The sequence below is a fragment of the Podarcis filfolensis genome (assembly GCF_964270895.1).
Source record: "Podarcis filfolensis genome assembly, chromosome: 5".
Taxonomy (NCBI): Eukaryota; Metazoa; Chordata; class Lepidosauria; order Squamata; family Lacertidae; genus Podarcis; species Podarcis filfolensis.
In genome coordinates this window covers 5,700,722-5,716,624 of record NC_139608.1, presented here as the reverse complement: position 1 = coordinate 5,716,624, position 15,903 = coordinate 5,700,722, and the positions used below count along the sequence as shown (strand labels likewise).

The following is a 15,903-nucleotide window of genomic DNA, read 5'->3' as shown; positions in this document are numbered from 1 at the left end:
TGTATTGTTTTAAATGACTTGGATATATATTAAGATATAGCAGTATAGAAATATTTTTTTATAAATAAATACAGTGGTACCTTGTGTTACGTACCGTCCCCCTTACGAATGCTGCTGATTACGTGCTCTGCTAACCCAGAAGTAGATGCCCCTTGTTGCAACCTTTGCCCCGGGATGCGAGCGGAAGTTGCGCTCCAGTGGCGCTGCAGCAGCAGGAGGCGCCATTAGAGAAAGCGTGCCTCATGTTACGAGCGGTTTCCTGTTGCGAATGGACCTCCGGAATGGATTAAGTATGTAACTCAAGGTACCACTGTATAAACAAATTGAGTGTCTTCTGGGTTCCTCCCAGGAATATGGCTTTTTCTCTGGTCAGAGTTGTTTTTATTATAGTCTTTTGGCTCCTTCACTCTCAGAATTGCAGTCAGAGGTGGCTATAGAACCTGCATTTTATTATTCTCCTCTCCTTGTCCCATTTCACTTTTATATTATGTCCACTGAATTATAAGCCATCATGTTAAGCTGTGAACTGCTTGAAAGGTGGAATCTAAATTTATTAGGCAAATTAAAAAAGTAACCCTGGCTGCTAAAAGGCTGACATGGCACCTCTAATTTTAACCATTCATGGAGTGAGTTTTTAATGTATTTGCTTCTGTCTGTTGTCTGGACTTGGACCATGACTGTGTGTTACAGAAGTCACCAGTTAACCCTTAATTCCTCCTTGCTTTTCCACCCCAGGGAAGTCCTCTCTAGGAATGGCTCTCTTCCGCTTGGTTGAACTGTCAGGAGGCTGCATTAAAATTGATGGAGTGAAAATCAATGACATTGGCTTAGCAGATCTCCGGAGCAAGTTGTCCATAATTCCTCAAGAGCCTGTGTTGTTCAGTGGTACCGTGAGGTTAGTTTCACCCATAGCCAGAGGTAGAAAAGAGCTTGCATCTTCCTCTCCCTCACTTGCCACCCTTCAAATGAAATTGCCTTAGCCACAATAGAAGGAGTTCCATTGCCTTGGGACATGGAGTAGTGATTCACTGCTGCTGTCTACTTCCACTGTCTCCATTTTGTTCCTTTTGTACGGCAAAAGGTAATTGAATTAAGGGTCTTAGTGCTGCTTAAATATTGACTCGATTGTCGTCAATGTGTTGCCCTCTAGTTGTTGTTGGACTCCAAAATCCCACCAGCCCCATGTAGCATAGCTCATGGTCAGGGATGATGGGAGCTGTAGTCTGGCAGCAGCCAGAGGACACCAGGTTGGGAAAAGTTGGTTTAAGTATTCTGTGATAAATGGTTGCCATTGCGACTAAGCCCCAGGTCAAGGGCTTCTTCCCCATCCCACCCCCAGGTATCACTGATTTGGGGAGTGGGAGCTGATGATAATAATACCGTAGACCCAGCAGTGGGTTGGGCAGAGCACAGCACTCTTATGAGGGATACAGATTTCCCTCTCTCCTGTCACCCAGTTGATAAGCCCCACTCCACAGTTAATCTGTGATTTCAACCGAGGGAGGGAGGGTTGTGTGGCTCTCTCTGTGTGTAACTGTATATGGTGGCCACACCCACAATTGTCCTCTGTGGCGCAATGGGTCAGTGTGTCAGGCTGTTAACCAGAAGGTTGGTGGTTTCAGCCCACCCATTGCAGGGATTGGACTTGATTGACCCCCCAGGGCCCCTTCCAACTCTAGCTCTACAGCCCCTGGAGGGTTGGCCTTCAGGCCAATACAGGTTCCCCACCTCTGCTCTAGACACTTGTTATTGGGAGCGTGCCTTAGTTTTACCTAACCTGCGTGAACAAAGATGCTTCAGTCTTATGGACTTCTAAGCCTGTGGTGCTGGCTGCAGAAAGTCACAAAAACATGTCCGCTTAGTATGGCATTAGAGCGTTGGGCAAAGTGGCTGGTTTGGAGCAATTCATCTTTGATTTTGGCTTCCTTGAGGTTGTCTTTTGAAGATGACCTGATTTCCATGGTGCTTGTGTGTTGGTGGGTGCGTACATGCCTTTCGAGAAGAGAATTGGTGATCCTATCCTGTTACACTCTTTCCCTTCTCTAGATATAACTTGGATCCTTTCACGCAATACAGTGAAGAGCAAATCTGGGATGCTTTGGAGAGGACTCACATGAAGGACTGTGTAAGTAAGGGGATTGGTGACAGGGTTGGGGGTTCTTTAGCAGCCCAAGTGCAGCACCTTGGCCATGTAAGATGGTTGCCAGTGTCACCATGGCCCTATTTGCATGAGAAAAAAGTTTTTCTAGCAAGCAATCATCATCATAAATTTATTATTTATACCCCGCCCATCTGGGTACCCTTGGTCATTCCTTCAGGCATAGAGCAAGTGGATAGGATTGACCGAAACGAGTCCTCTATCTTCTTTTGTAAAAGGAAAAAAAATGCAGGGAAAGCTAATAAGGTGCAAATTATCTGGCTTGAAGTTAAGCACATTTGTTCACTGAAATGTTAACATAACCCTGTAAGCTGAATGTGCTTTATTGACCCTGTAAGCTCAGGTTCTCCTCACAGTCACATACCCTTACTGGCTCTGTTTTTTAGAGTGAGGCCTGGCTCATATAAACAATTGGAAAATTGGAAGAAGGATTAAGGAGACTTGCACAGATGTGCAGTGATGCACATAATGGGGGTCAGCATAACCCATCTGGATAACAGCTTCTAAGACACACACATGCATACAATTTGTATATGGTTTCCAAGATCACTGCTGACCTGCACGCTTACAGGGTCAGAGATCATTACTCACTTTTGAGTAAAAGTGATTCAGATGTTATAAATTAATAAAGGACCTTGTCAGATGAATTCTTGTGCACACTGTTGACTGAGGTTGGGCTCTTCTTTGGTGATGCTGTGTGAATCTGGTGTGGACCATGCTGGAGGTTTCTAAAAATCAGAGGAGAATGCTTACTTTTAATCTTGGATCTGTGTGTCGTGTTCCTTGCGTGAGAGGTGCTTGGACTCTTGTGACACACTTCGTTTTTCTCATAACCGGTTGTGGTGCCCCTGGAAAACACTGTTGTGATGCAACAGTGCCAGATCACAGCATTGATCTATCTCTATTCCCTTGTTCTGGTTCAGATTTCTCAGATGCCCATGAAACTTGAATCCGAAGTGATGGAAAATGGCGAGAACTTCTCTGTCGGGGAGAGGCAGTTGCTTTGTATTGCCAGGGCATTACTGCGCCGTTGTAAGGTGAGCTGGTGTGTAGAAGACAAAGACCATATGTATTTGGCATATTATCTTCTTCCCTAAGAAAAGCTTGTTCCAATGTCAGGATTAAAGCAATAGTCAACTGGCTACCACATCTTTTACTGTAGATAATTTTCCAGAATGCTGTCTTTGTTCAGAGTACACATGTCAGCTTCATCCTCTGATCCCAAAAGTGAAACCTGTTTAGCTTTCTGCATTTTACTCTCTGCCTCCTTGTATCCTCTGCCTCCTTGCTTGGTCTATCCTCATCTGCACAGGCAGAAGAGTGCATACAGTTTCAGCTCCTTTCCTGTTACGCTACTAGGGCAATTTTCTACTGTGATGCACATTGCATGCACATGTTGGATTTAAAAAGAAGGAAACAATAAAAGCCAGCATATGTTTGAAGTTTTTGGCACCATTTATTCTGACAGTATCAATCTGCTGTTGGGGTCCAGCAGACTCCTAGCTGGACACAAAATGTATTGTGGTACACTGGGCCCCACAATATCAACTTAATTTTTTGTAGTGAAGAAGAACGTACAGAGAGAACATTCTGTAATGTTTTTTTGGGGGGGCAAACAGGCCTGTGCCTTGTGCCTAGGGAAAAGATCCAAGCCACCAATTAGGCAGTCATTTATGGGCTATTAGAAGGACCTGGACGAAAAGCAGAAGAGGGAGCAAACAGAAACTTTAAATGCATAGGTGAAATACTAGAGTCATAGTAAATAATAGAAGGGGTCCAATGTATCCCAAGAGCCTAATATGCTTCTCCCTCCTAATCCCCCCAACTAAGGTGGTGGTTCAAGTTTGCGCTATTTTTTGTGTTAAGAGAGCCAGCGCAAAGCAGAATTCAGCCTCCTAGGGTTAAGACCCTGTTGGGTGACCAAGATGGTGCCTTCTTTATGCTGTTGGACTTCCAACTCCCCATCAGCCAACATGTTCAATGTTCAGAGATGATGAGAGTTGCAGTCCAGGAACACCTGGTGAACCTGGTGGATCCTTTGAGTCCTTTCATAGTGAGCTGTTCCCTGGGGCAGAGCAGGAGGACTCCAGACAACTAAGGTCTATGGATTCCCACCATGAGAGGCAGCTCCCTGTGACTACTCTCTCTGTTTAGTCTCCCTCCCTCACCTAGGAAAAGTACTTTATTTATTCTCTTGGCTTATTTGTCTATTTGTACTTACTTTCCTACTTGCACTTTGGTTTTCTTGGCAGCTTCTGTTAGGGCTTTGTTTTGTTTTGTTACATTTTTGGTCCTTCTTGGGAGCACTGTGAGAGGTGTATGTCTCTATTTTTAACAACGTTCATGTTACGCTTTCTATTCAGATCTTGATCCTGGATGAAGCAACAGCTGCCATGGACACAGAGACTGATTTGCTGATCCAGGAGACTATCAGGGAGGCATTTGCAGACTGCACAATGCTGACAATTGCTCACCGCCTGCATACGGTTCTGGGCTCTGATCGGATCATGGTTCTGATGCAAGGGCAGGTGAGCAAGAAATGAACCTTTCCCCCCCTATGCAGAAGATCACACAGAACTAGTGTTCTCAAGCCGTTGCAATGAGCCCCTCTTCAACCCGGGACAGAATTATGCAATGCTTACATAATTAGGATAGATCTCAGGTCTGGTTTAAATGTTAAAACCTCTGAGCTATTCAGCAATGAAACACACTGCCTTAAAGAGGTGGTTTGATATTCTTCATTGGAGACTTTTAAGGAAAATCTGAACAGGTTCTTTGTTGGGGTGCTTTAAAACTTGTTTTTGAAAGCTTCCGTGTGGGGCTGATGGGTGCTATAGTCAAAACATATGGAGGGCACTAGGTTGAGGAAGGCTGGACTGCTTTAATGTTGTCGTGTTATTCAGTGTTACTCCTTTTGGTAAATGAAAGGTTTAATGGTATACATTCCATGTATCTCTAATGGTCTCCCCCTTAATTTTTGTTTTAGGTGATGGAATTTGATACTCCATCGGTTCTCCTGTCCAATGAGAACTCTCGCTTCTATGCCATGTTTGCTGCTGCAGAAAATAAGATTGCTGTCAAGGGCTAAAATTCAGGGCAATGTCACTTTAATCGGGAGGGTAACAGTTTCTGCCTGTGGCAGGAACTCCTCTGTCTTCATGTACTCCAAGCAGATTATTGCCTTTTCATCTTTTAATTTTTAGCATTGTGGGTCACGATTCAGTTCTTTTCTAAAAAGTACTGTAAGGAGGGTTCTTTATGGTTTTTATTATGGTATTTATTCCATATTCTTGTTACTAGTTTTTTGCTATTAAATGCACTCTACAAAATGGCTCAGGGAGCCATGATTATAAATTTATCAAGAGGCCTATATTGAAGCTTTATACATGTAGCTATATCTATACAGAATTCTGTACATAGCCTATATTTACAGTGGAAATGTAAGCTGTTTATTTTATATTAAAATGAGCGCTGTGTTAATACCAGTGCATATTCTTTTCTATCATTTTTGTACAGTTTTACGGTACTGGGAACCTGGCTTTTTCCAGGCTGCGTTAGACCCTGTTTAGTCTTCTGCAGTCTGTTTTCTCTTAGCGCTGGAATTTCCCAGATCTCTGGATGGAAGTGGGCTTTTGCCCTTATCTCCTCCTGTGTCCTGTTGTCACTGTCCTTCACAGAGGAGAGATGGGTTCTCTTGATGTGGCTTGGTTTCATCAGACCCATCATGCTCTTTGGCACATTGCTAGGGCACATGGAAGTAGTGGCAGCTGTTTCCCATAACACGCCTGCAGTGGGGGTCAGGTTTCTTTGTGTCTCTTGTGAGATTCATAAATGAGCTTTGTCGGTAGCAAGAGAGGAAGAACCACACATTAGCATTAGATACCTTTAAAGAAAAACTCATTGCCACTTCCTCTAGTGCAATAAAGGGAATGTGAATACACATTCTCTATCAGCAGAGTTCGGTTTATATTTTATAGAAAGGAAATGCAAACTGCTTCTGCTTTGCTGAGCACATCTATCCATCATTAATGAACTACAGCAATTAACCACCATCAGACTGATACCCTGGTGCTGTCTGCAAAAGTTCTCAAAGTGGCCTCTGCTGAATTATAGATCTAGTGATCTAAATACGCTAATACTTCACTTGGGAAGCTTTTCAGATACTTGGGTGTTTGTAACAATTAATTCTTTGCCCTACTCTGTCTGCGTGCAAGCTTTTTATTTTCTGCATATTTGTTACTATAATTAACCCTCCCACCACCACCACCACTGCAATTTTTAGCAGGCTCCTGCTGATCAGGGTTTAACACTGGTGTAGGAAATTTTATTTTCTTACTGTAAAGAGACCTACCTCAGGTGCTGAGTCCTGTGTGGTACGTTACCATGGTTACTGTACGCCATCCCTGTTGTCTGGGGCCAGTAGCCCAGGTGGGCATGGTCAGTCTTGTAATAGCTGTGATTTTAAAATTGGTCAGCGTTGCATGTCTTTTTTTTCCTCCTCTTTTTTTTCCTTTGGTCCAGTTGGACATTTTATAGCCTTAGCATGTTTGCAAATTGTCTTGTTGAGACAGAAATCTGAAAAAGTGAATAAAAACTATTTTGGGCTTTGTAAAACTCTTGTGTGCGTTCTGTTATTTGGGCCATGGTGGATATCTTCCCAGCAATAAAGTACATGGAGTTTACCCTGCTGCTGCTACTTGGTGCCAGCAGCGTGTTTTTTTAAAAGGGGGTATTCAAGGGTATTTTAAAAGGGTATTTTAAAAGGGGGTATTCAAGGGTATAGGGACGCGGGTGGCGCTGTGGTTAAAACCTCAGCGCCTAGGACTTGCCGATCGCATGGTCGGCGGTTCGAATCCCTGCGGCGGGGTGCGCTCCCGTCGTTCGGTCCCAGCGCCTGCCAACCTAGCAATTCGAAAGCACCCCCGGGTGCAAGTAGATAAATAGGGATCGCTTACCAGCGGGAAGGTAAACGGCGTTCCGTGTGCTGCGCTGGCTCGCCAGATGCAGCTTGTCACGCTGGCCACGTGACCCGGAAGTGTCTGCGGACAGCGCTGGCTCCCGGCCTATAGAGTGAGATTGAGCGCACAACCTTAGAGTCTGGCAAGACTGGCCCGTACGGGCAGGGGTACTTTTACCTTTATTCAAGGGTATGCAGTACGGGCACCTCTTTTTGTTGTTGTTAAAAAGTGTGACACTTACTCTTAAAAACCTCATGGTAAGTACTGGCACCTATTTTTCGGGGGAGGGGGGAGCACTGGGTGTCAGCTACATGAGCAAATCAACATCCCTAGTACATCAACCTGAAGCTCTTTCTTCAGAAGCACTGACTGCATCCCAACTGCAGTGCAAAGCAGTAAAGGGGACACAAAGCTACATCCCTTCTGCAGAGGTGTAAGGAAGAGCCAGTGTCTCTTTGCGGCTAAAGTATTTGACTCTAGGAGTGGGAGACCCAGATTTAAGGACTCCGTGCTCCAAACTGCACCATGCAGCTCATCGGGAGAGTGGGCCAGTCCCTTGTCTCTCAGCCTAATCTGCTTCACAAGGTGGTTGCGAGGCTGGAGGGGAGGGGAGAACCCCAGAACTCCTTAAGCAAAGGCGGGGCACAAATGTCATCAAACACATTTGTAGTTTTAAAGAAAGCAATGCTGGGACAGGGGTAAGTAACATCACTGTACAGTGGTACCTCCGGTTACAAACACCTTGGGTTCTGACTCCGCTAACCTGGAAGTAGTACCTCAGGTTAAGAACTTTGCCCCAGGATGAGAAAAGAAATCGGGAGGCCCCATTAGCTAAAGTAGTACCTCAGGTTAAGAACAGTTTGAGGTTAAGAACGGACCTCCAGAATGAATTAAGTTCGTAACCAGAGGTACCACTGTATATGGTAAGAAGGACAGTTGCTTCTGTTGGCTCTGCAAAAGTAATAATCTGTTCCATGCCAGGATGGAAGGTGCCCTTGCAGTTAAGGATCAAGCTTTATTTCTATGCTAACTGGTTAACAGCATGGTTTGAGAAAGCAAATTATCACAGGAGTAAGGAAGTCGAACAGCTGTATGCATGTCTAGTCAGGAGCAGAGTTCACTGAGTTAAGTGGGGTCTACTCACCCACAAGTCATTTAGGGAATCAGCTCCTCCAATCCAGAGCTGAGGAGAGGCAAAGGTATGATAGCCTGCCAGGTGGTTGGGGGCATATGCTGTTGGGCACCTTTGAGCAGCACCCAACACTCCTGCACCACCTCAACTTTCCCAAGGGGAAGGCTGGAAAGGGCAAGACAAGAATGTGCACTTGATGCCATGAGCTAGGTGAAATTTGGCCAGGGGATGGATCCAGCACACAAGCAGCCCTGCCCCCACTCTGTGTTAAACCAATTGTCGCAGGGAAATTTTTACCACAGGGCTCTTATAAATACTGCTTTTAGCAGAACACCAGCTTGCTTCTTGGCAAATATCTCTTGACAACTGAAATAATAGGCTCCTGAAACAAAAACAAGGAAAAAGTCATTCAAGCTGGTTTCCTTTATTAGATGATTCATTATTGTAATTGAACGCTAAAAAAAAAAATCCAGCTCTGTGAATGTTTGGTCATTTTTGCTCTTGATTTTAGTAGGTACAAATCTTTATACTGGCTTGTATCCAATATTAGCCCTACCCAGTGTGGACCCATTGAAATGAATGGCCATGACTTATTCAGGACCAGTAATTTCAGGCCTACTCTTTATAATCTGGATGCAACACACTCTGATTTGTAGCATCCTGAGATTAGATAAAGGAGACAAAACTTATTAACAAGCAGGCATGCTGATTGAGTAGGCAAAATGATTTGCCTAAACGGCTCAGGGCTTAAGTACCTAAGTACCACCATCAGCTGAAAGGCAGGAGAGCTGTGTGAATTTCCTCCCATGTTTACAAAACAAAAATACACCTGCATCACTTGCCCAGAGAAAAAAGTTTGAGAACCCCTGTACTAAGGGAAAAGCTGCTCTGCCCAAAGTGTGTGTTTAATGGAAATCCTATTTTATGGATTTCAAACTTAAAATTAACCTCCGTGTGTGTGTGTTTGAAACGCCCTGCCAACACACCATGCCCCAGAGCATGTGCAGAGTCTCTTCTGCTTGGCTTTCTTTTTCAGTGCAACGTGTCGAGTACCCAAAGAAGAGAAAACGAAAGAATTAGCCTGGGGAAAATATATTAAGGGTCGACCCGAATCCTCTCCGTGGCCGTCCACACGGCGAGGCCTCGGCCTCCGCTCCTCCTCCTCCTCCTCTCCCTCCGCCGCTCCCCCTTCCCCCCTGCTGGCCGCTGCCGGCCTCCTCCTGGCCCCGAGCCGCCTCCCGCTTCCCTCGGGCGCCTCCCGGCGGCCGACGGCCCCGCACCCTCGGCGAGGCGCCGCACGCGAGCCCGGCAGCCAGTCAGCCCGTCCGTCAGCCAGCCAGGCCCCGGCGCTGGGCAGGGCCAGGCCGGGCCGGGCCGAGCCTCTTCCTGGCGCTGCCGAGCGGCCTGCGCGAGCCTCCCGCCGCTGCCGCGCCGCCGCCTCCCGCCCATGGATTTCACATAGCCGCCGTCTGGGCCGCCCGCCGCCGCCGCCGCCGCGCGCGCCTCTCTCCGCCCGGCGCCCTCCGCCCATGGCGGCCTCGGAGAGCCCCCCGGACGTGGCCTCGGCCTCCAGCTCCTCGCTCTTCCGCCTCCGGCACCTCCGCCTGGGGCTGCACTTGCGGCCCGACGCCCGCGCCTTGGCCGGCTGCTCGGTGCTGGAGCTGTGCGCCCGGCGGGGACGCCGAGCCGGCAGCGGCAGCAGCGGCAGCCAGAGCCGCCGGCAGGCCCTGGTGCTGGACTCGCACCCGGCCTTGCGGGTCGCCTCGGTCGCCTTCCGGCCTTCCCCGGCCGGCGGCGGCGGCGGGGGACGCTGCGGCTTCGTCTTCCCCGACGCCGCCTCGCCGGGCAGCGCGGAGAGCCGGGCTGGCGGCGGCGGGGATGGCGCCCCGAGGTGCCCCGCCTGGGACCCCGCTCCCGCCTCCTCTTCTTCCTCCTCCTCCTCCTCTTCCTCGGAGCTGTCCGGCCCGGAGAGGAGCGAGCCGGCCCCCGGGCGTCTCTTGACCCGCTGCCCTTCCCCGCCCACGGGGTGCCCCTCTCCCACGCCCCTCTCGGACCCCCACCCGCACTGCCCGCTCAGCACCCCCAGCGCACTTTCGGCCTTGGGGCCGCCCCTGGCCCCCGAGCTGGCGGGCCCCGGGCCCCCGGCAGACCCCCTGGCCGCCCACCGCTGCCACCACAGCTGCCCAGTAGCAGGGCCCCCCGACTTCCTGGTTTCACCAGACTGCCCCCTTGCCCCTGGCTCTCAGGATGGGACCCCTCCGCCGGACCCCGAGGGTGTCCTGAGGGGTGCAGCGGCTGCCTCCCACTCTCCCCTCGCTGCCCCGGCCAGCCCCATCAACCATTTTTCATGCTCCTTTTCCGACTTCCCTCTCGTGCCTGGGGTGCCCCCTCCACCCATTCCCACCTTCCCCGACGACCCCACGCCGGCCTTGGTGGCCCCTTGCCCGCTTTTCTTCAGGGTGGACCCCTTCACGGACTACGGTTCGGCCCTCACCATCTCCTTACCATCTTCCCTGGAGCCTCACCAGCCCTTCCAGGTCATCATCCGCTACACCACCATTGATGCACCCGCTGTAAGTGCCCCTTTCTCTGCGCAACCCCAAAGATTGTGTTTTGGGGGGTGGGTGGGTGGTGCTTGTGGTGTCATTTTAGGGGATAACTTGCAGTGGGGGTGATGGTCATGGAGGCTGTGCAGATCTGGAGCTGATTGCCCTTTGACAGCAGCTCGGCTGGAGTACGGAAGCTGCTGCAAGGTCTAAGACAGGGGTCGGCAACCCACGGCTCCGGAGGGTTAGTCACGCACCGTCCCGACGTCACCTTCCCGCCCGCTGCAGCTCCCAGTTTTTTTTTCTTCGGAAACGGGTCCAAGTGGCTCTTTTTGTCTTAAAGGTTACAGACCCCTGGTCTAAGAGGATACCAGCGTGGTTAAACAACAGAGTCAAGGAAGTTATAAAGGCCAGCTTTGTTTAAGGAAACTGAAGCCTTATCCAGGTGACAGGAACAAGAAAAAGAAAGCAGATTATTGCAAAAGAAATGCAAACTGACAGTAAGGGATGCAGAAAAATAACTTGAGCGACAAGTTGCTAAAAGGAATAAAAAATAAATGCATTTAAATACATTACAAGTGGGGAACTTTGCCACAGTGGTAGCTAGACCATTAGATGGGGAAAACCAGTTAGATGTAGAAAACCAGAACAATTGATGTATGTTCCAGAGCAGGGACAGGAAACTGGTCTAGCATATATAATTAGATTATGACTTCTGCCATTCTTGGCCATTGGCCTTCTGGTTGGGGCTGATGGGAGTTGGAGGCCAACACAGTTTGGAGAGCCATAAAGGTTCCTCCTCTTAATTCAGGAGGATACCCTCCTGAAGAGATCCAGCACTGCTGCCTGGACCCTTGTGGAAGCGGTGAGTGTTTCCTATAATGCATTCTAGCATCCTACGCAACAGGCAAGGGTTTTGTGGCAGGCAAAAATATGTGAAAAGACTTCTCTGAGGTTTACCTCCAAATCCATCACGTTAGCAGTCATGCCACATTGGTCTGCATCAAATGTAATGGGGCTGACCCAACAACAAATGATTAATAAAGTTCAATTGCTCCTTTCCCCTCTCTGCTTCCCTCGTCCTCTTGGAGATTTCTGGTTTCTTAACCACAGTTTCCTGTGACATCTGAGCTGGAAACTGGTCTGAAGGCTCGCTTCAAATCAGAATATCAAACCAGGACCAATGAGCCCTTAATGCACAGTTTCCCAGTTTGGATACCATATGCAACTGGTTTAAGATATTGGAAAGTATCTGCAAATAGGCACGTGGGACAGGTGGGGGCAGGGATCCACTTGAATTCCCCCCCCCTCCAACCAGCGATGGTTTGCTCTTGATCTGTTACAGGTCACCTTGTGACAGCTGCTAACACTGCCTTATCCTTTCCAATGAACATGGCATTTGTAATGAACTCAACTCCCCCCACCCCAAAGACTTAACAGATGTCTGATAATAACTTGCATGCATAACAAAACATCTTCATGGAATAACATTTTTTAAAAATGTTGCCTCCGCTCCCTATTTCTCTATCCTCTTTATTATATAGGCTATTATATCACTTCCAGAAGATGTTCAGAGTTTGATTCTTGCCACATTCTTTCTTGAAGGTAGGGTCAGAATTGGGGAATAGCTGTCAAGGACACTCTTGGATGGTACCATCACAAGGCTTCTGTCAAGAAAACAGCTATGTGTCGGTTAAGTCAAGGAGACTGAGATTTGGAATAAGAGCCATTCCCTCTCCCCAGAGAATCCTGGAAACACTGTGAGGGGAGTTTAGAGATCTCCCTGCACAGACTTTTCAGCACACTCATGAAACCAGAATTTAAAGGATTCTTTAAAAAAGTTTTAAAAAGTTTGCCAGGGGCAAACAGGACTGGTGTTGGTAACTAGTTGCCAGTTCCTCAAGACAATTTGCAACGATGCGAGATGAGCAGTTTCAGTAAGCAATTGGCTCACGTTCCACTGCACCCCAAAATAAGCTTTGGGGTATGCTGTATATCTCTGTGACTTTCCCCTTTTAGATCCTCAAGACCCTCAAGAATTCTTCTCTATCAAGCCATTGATTTTGTGCAGTGCTTTTTAACACATGGTAATCCTACTTGCAAATAAGGCGTTGGAGCTGTGCACTCCAAACAAAGCTTTGGGCTACCATAATAAGTCTTATACCTGCAGCTCCAGGGGAGTATCTTCTGTGAGACACACATCAAAGCCACCCAGTGCTTTGATTTGGCTCAGGATACTGAGAAGTGTATTTCCTCCATTCCATTTATTATCAGTATATAAGGGGAAATGGATAAAGAGCTGGGGGTGTGGACCCAACAGATGTGGACCACACAAAATCACACACTGGTACAACCAGGAGACTGTTGCTTTTGAATCGCCACAGCAATGCTTCATTTTGGTGCAAGATACCGTCACACATGCTGGGCTGTGCTCACACCAATAATGGCCAACGTATATGAAAATATGGAGCTAGGCAAGCAAGAGACTATTGCCTTTGAGTCATCCTAACGTTGTATCTGCTACAAGAGACGATCAGGCAGGCAAATAATAATAAATAATAGCCAATAAAAAGAAGAAGAAAGAACTTGACAGTCCCTTCCACCAAAATGAAATAGTCTTATTGATATCATAGAATTATAGAGTTCGAAGTGTCCTCTAATTCAACCCCCAAAGCTTAGTGCCAGATGTGCAACCCCAGTTCCTGGATCATTTCTGCATGCATTGGCAATTATGCTCTTGACTGCTGGGCTGGGTGCAGTGCTAGGGCACCCTGAAGGTGACAGTCCTCTGGTTGGGTAAGTATGATTTGTGGTGGCCCCAAGCCTATTGTGGACTGTGCAGCTCCAGTTCCATACTTGTATATTTATTTGCAAAAATTTGCATGGGGCAGCATGGCCAACAGTGTCTTTTGCAAAAAGAAAGAGTTGAGTTGGAAATAATGCTAGGGCAGTCCGAAAGTGATAGTCTCTTGGTTTTGTGGGGTGCACAATCCCAGTTTCTTACTCATTTCCACATATATCAGGCAGTTCTCGAGGTCTAGCATACTTTTCGGTGAGTTGCTCAGAAATGACACCAGGTGGACACAGTGTTCTGGTGTCTCATAGATACCACTCTTCTGGAGGTGGGTGTGTGGTATATGATGCCCCAAAGCTTAATTTGGGGTGTGCACTCCCAGTTCCTTATTAATTTCTGCATATACTGCCATGAGAGCAATGTGGCAAACAAAACATTGGGCTGGACACAGTTCTAGAGTGTCTCAAACGGAACAGTCTCCTGATCGTGTGGATGTAGGGTGGCCTAAGGCTCTTTGAGGGTTGCAGAGCTATAATTCCCTTTTTTATTTTTACATACTTTGGTGATTAGTTGCACAGGGCCAGCACTCTCCATAGCATCGTGCACCACAACAAAGCACTGGGTCTTATACAATGCCGAGGCTAACTCTTGAGGCAGTTCCCTCCCCTCCCTGGGATGACAAAGTCTGTTGCCTTTGGCCATCATCCTTTTTTGTGCTGGAATTTATTTGCTCCTTCCCATCTGTTTGAAATCAACTGCTGGACAATAGAGTATTTACTTAGATTTCCCCATCCTTATTTCAAATCCTCATGGCCTTTCCATTCCCTCTTCACCCTGCTTGATAGGTGAGGTCGAGAAAATAGGGCTTTAACCCACTTAGGAGCAGCTATCCATAAATGGTTGGTATTTTTCTCTTAAATCTTTTTCTCTCTCTTTGTGATAATCGGACAATTGAACTTCTTATCTTTACTGTTGTGTGCTTTTCATGACAATGGAACAAGCCATGCTTGTCCACCAGGTTCTAAAAAGAGGGCAGTGGAAAGGCCTTTTCTCTGTGCTGCCTCTTGGAAGGCTGCCCGTGGTCAAGACAGCTGGAGACCTCTGTGCCATTTCGTTCGAAATGTTGACACAGCTCTGGATTAATTTCCTTCTGTTTCTCTGCACTCCTCCCTTGCTGTTCTTTCCAAGTGAACAAGGCACACATTTTATGAGCATTTCATTTCTTCTTGTACTGTTTGGCGTAAAGCACAGATTTGTAGGAAGGCTTGAACTGCCTTTACTGTCCAAATATATGTATAAAATCGGCTCGTAGCCTTGAGATCAAAACGTTTTGGTACTAGCTAGATGCCCACTAAATGAATGGCATGCTTGAATCTCTCCGTCCTGTTTAGAGCTTGGAATTTTAAAAAATAGGAGAGGGCGAAGAGAGGGGATTGGTCAGCTGGCTGCTGATGTCACAGCTGGCCCAACATACCACTCTGATTGAGGGCCAAGAGAGAGAGAGGGTTGGTCTAGTATGGGTATGTCTGTATCTGGAGCCTGGGCAACCTAGTTTGGGACGACTCCTGGATTATTTCTTCCAACGGAAAGATTAATCATTGAATCAGTAAAAGAATGTAAACTGTAGTGTGTTTTTGACCATGCATAATTCCTTTGATGTCATGTCCATGATGTGGCTGCCAACAGGCTTGGTGCTGGAAGCTGAGGGGTAGCAACAGCCTTTTCAGTACTTTCCCTCTGCTGATCTGTGGTGTGCGGATAAGTGAGGAAACTCTTACTGTTCCTCTGGGTTTCTGATTAAGGGCAGGAGTATAGTATTGGCAGGGTAGGACTGATGACCAGGCTGCCAGCTGACTGCATGCACACTGTGGAAAGTTACCAACCTGGTCCTCTCCGGAAGTTTGGAACTACAATTCTCAGCACCTCCAGCCAGCCTAGCTATCTGCTTTGCATGCTGAAGGTCTCAGGTTCAGTCGCTGGCATCTCCAGGTATGGCCTGGAACATCCTCTGCTTGAAACCCTTTATAGCTGCTGCCAGTCAGTGCGGGCAGCACTGAGCAAGGTGGACCAGTGGCCTGGTTCAGTATGAGGTAGCTTCCTTTGTAGTAATTTTTATTGAATTTTCAAAAGTTGGACATATATACTTCAATACATAATAATGTTAACTTTTCTCAACTTCCTGCCCCATTTGCCCTTGTGTTTCAATCCCCCGCTTGCTGCACAATACCTTCTTATACCAATATATCAATACTATATTCTCTAATTCCTTCTGTTGCTCACATTTCAGATCCTGCTTGCGAGTTCATCAAACTATA

At 47.4% G+C, this 15,903-nt stretch overlaps 2 protein-coding genes across 7 annotated transcripts in view; both read left to right on the top strand.

Annotated features, from left to right (window-relative positions):
* ABCC5 (ATP binding cassette subfamily C member 5) overlaps nt 1–6,772 on the top strand; it is a 45,916-nt gene extending 39,144 nt beyond the window's left edge. For all 5 annotated transcript variants that reach the window (XM_083612688.1, XM_083612689.1, XM_083612690.1 and 2 more), the window contains 5 exons: nt 736–895; nt 2,047–2,125; nt 3,082–3,195; nt 4,522–4,686; nt 5,145–6,772. In XM_083612688.1, coding sequence (XP_083468814.1) covers nt 736–895; nt 2,047–2,125; nt 3,082–3,195; nt 4,522–4,686; nt 5,145–5,246 — 620 coding nt within the window. In that variant the 3' untranslated portion in view covers nt 5,247–6,772. The remainder of the gene's footprint in view (nt 1–735; nt 896–2,046; nt 2,126–3,081; nt 3,196–4,521; nt 4,687–5,144) is intronic.
* Nucleotides 6,773–9,527: 2,755 nt separating this feature from the next.
* RNPEPL1 (arginyl aminopeptidase like 1) overlaps nt 9,528–15,903 on the top strand; it is a 30,663-nt gene continuing 24,287 nt past the window's right edge. The window contains exon 1 of one of the 2 annotated variants that reach the window (XM_083612772.1): nt 9,528–10,821. In XM_083612772.1, coding sequence (XP_083468898.1) covers nt 9,778–10,821 — 1,044 coding nt within the window. In that variant the 5' untranslated portion in view covers nt 9,528–9,777. The remainder of the gene's footprint in view (nt 10,822–15,903) is intronic. The other variant, XM_083612771.1, reaches the window with a different exon arrangement.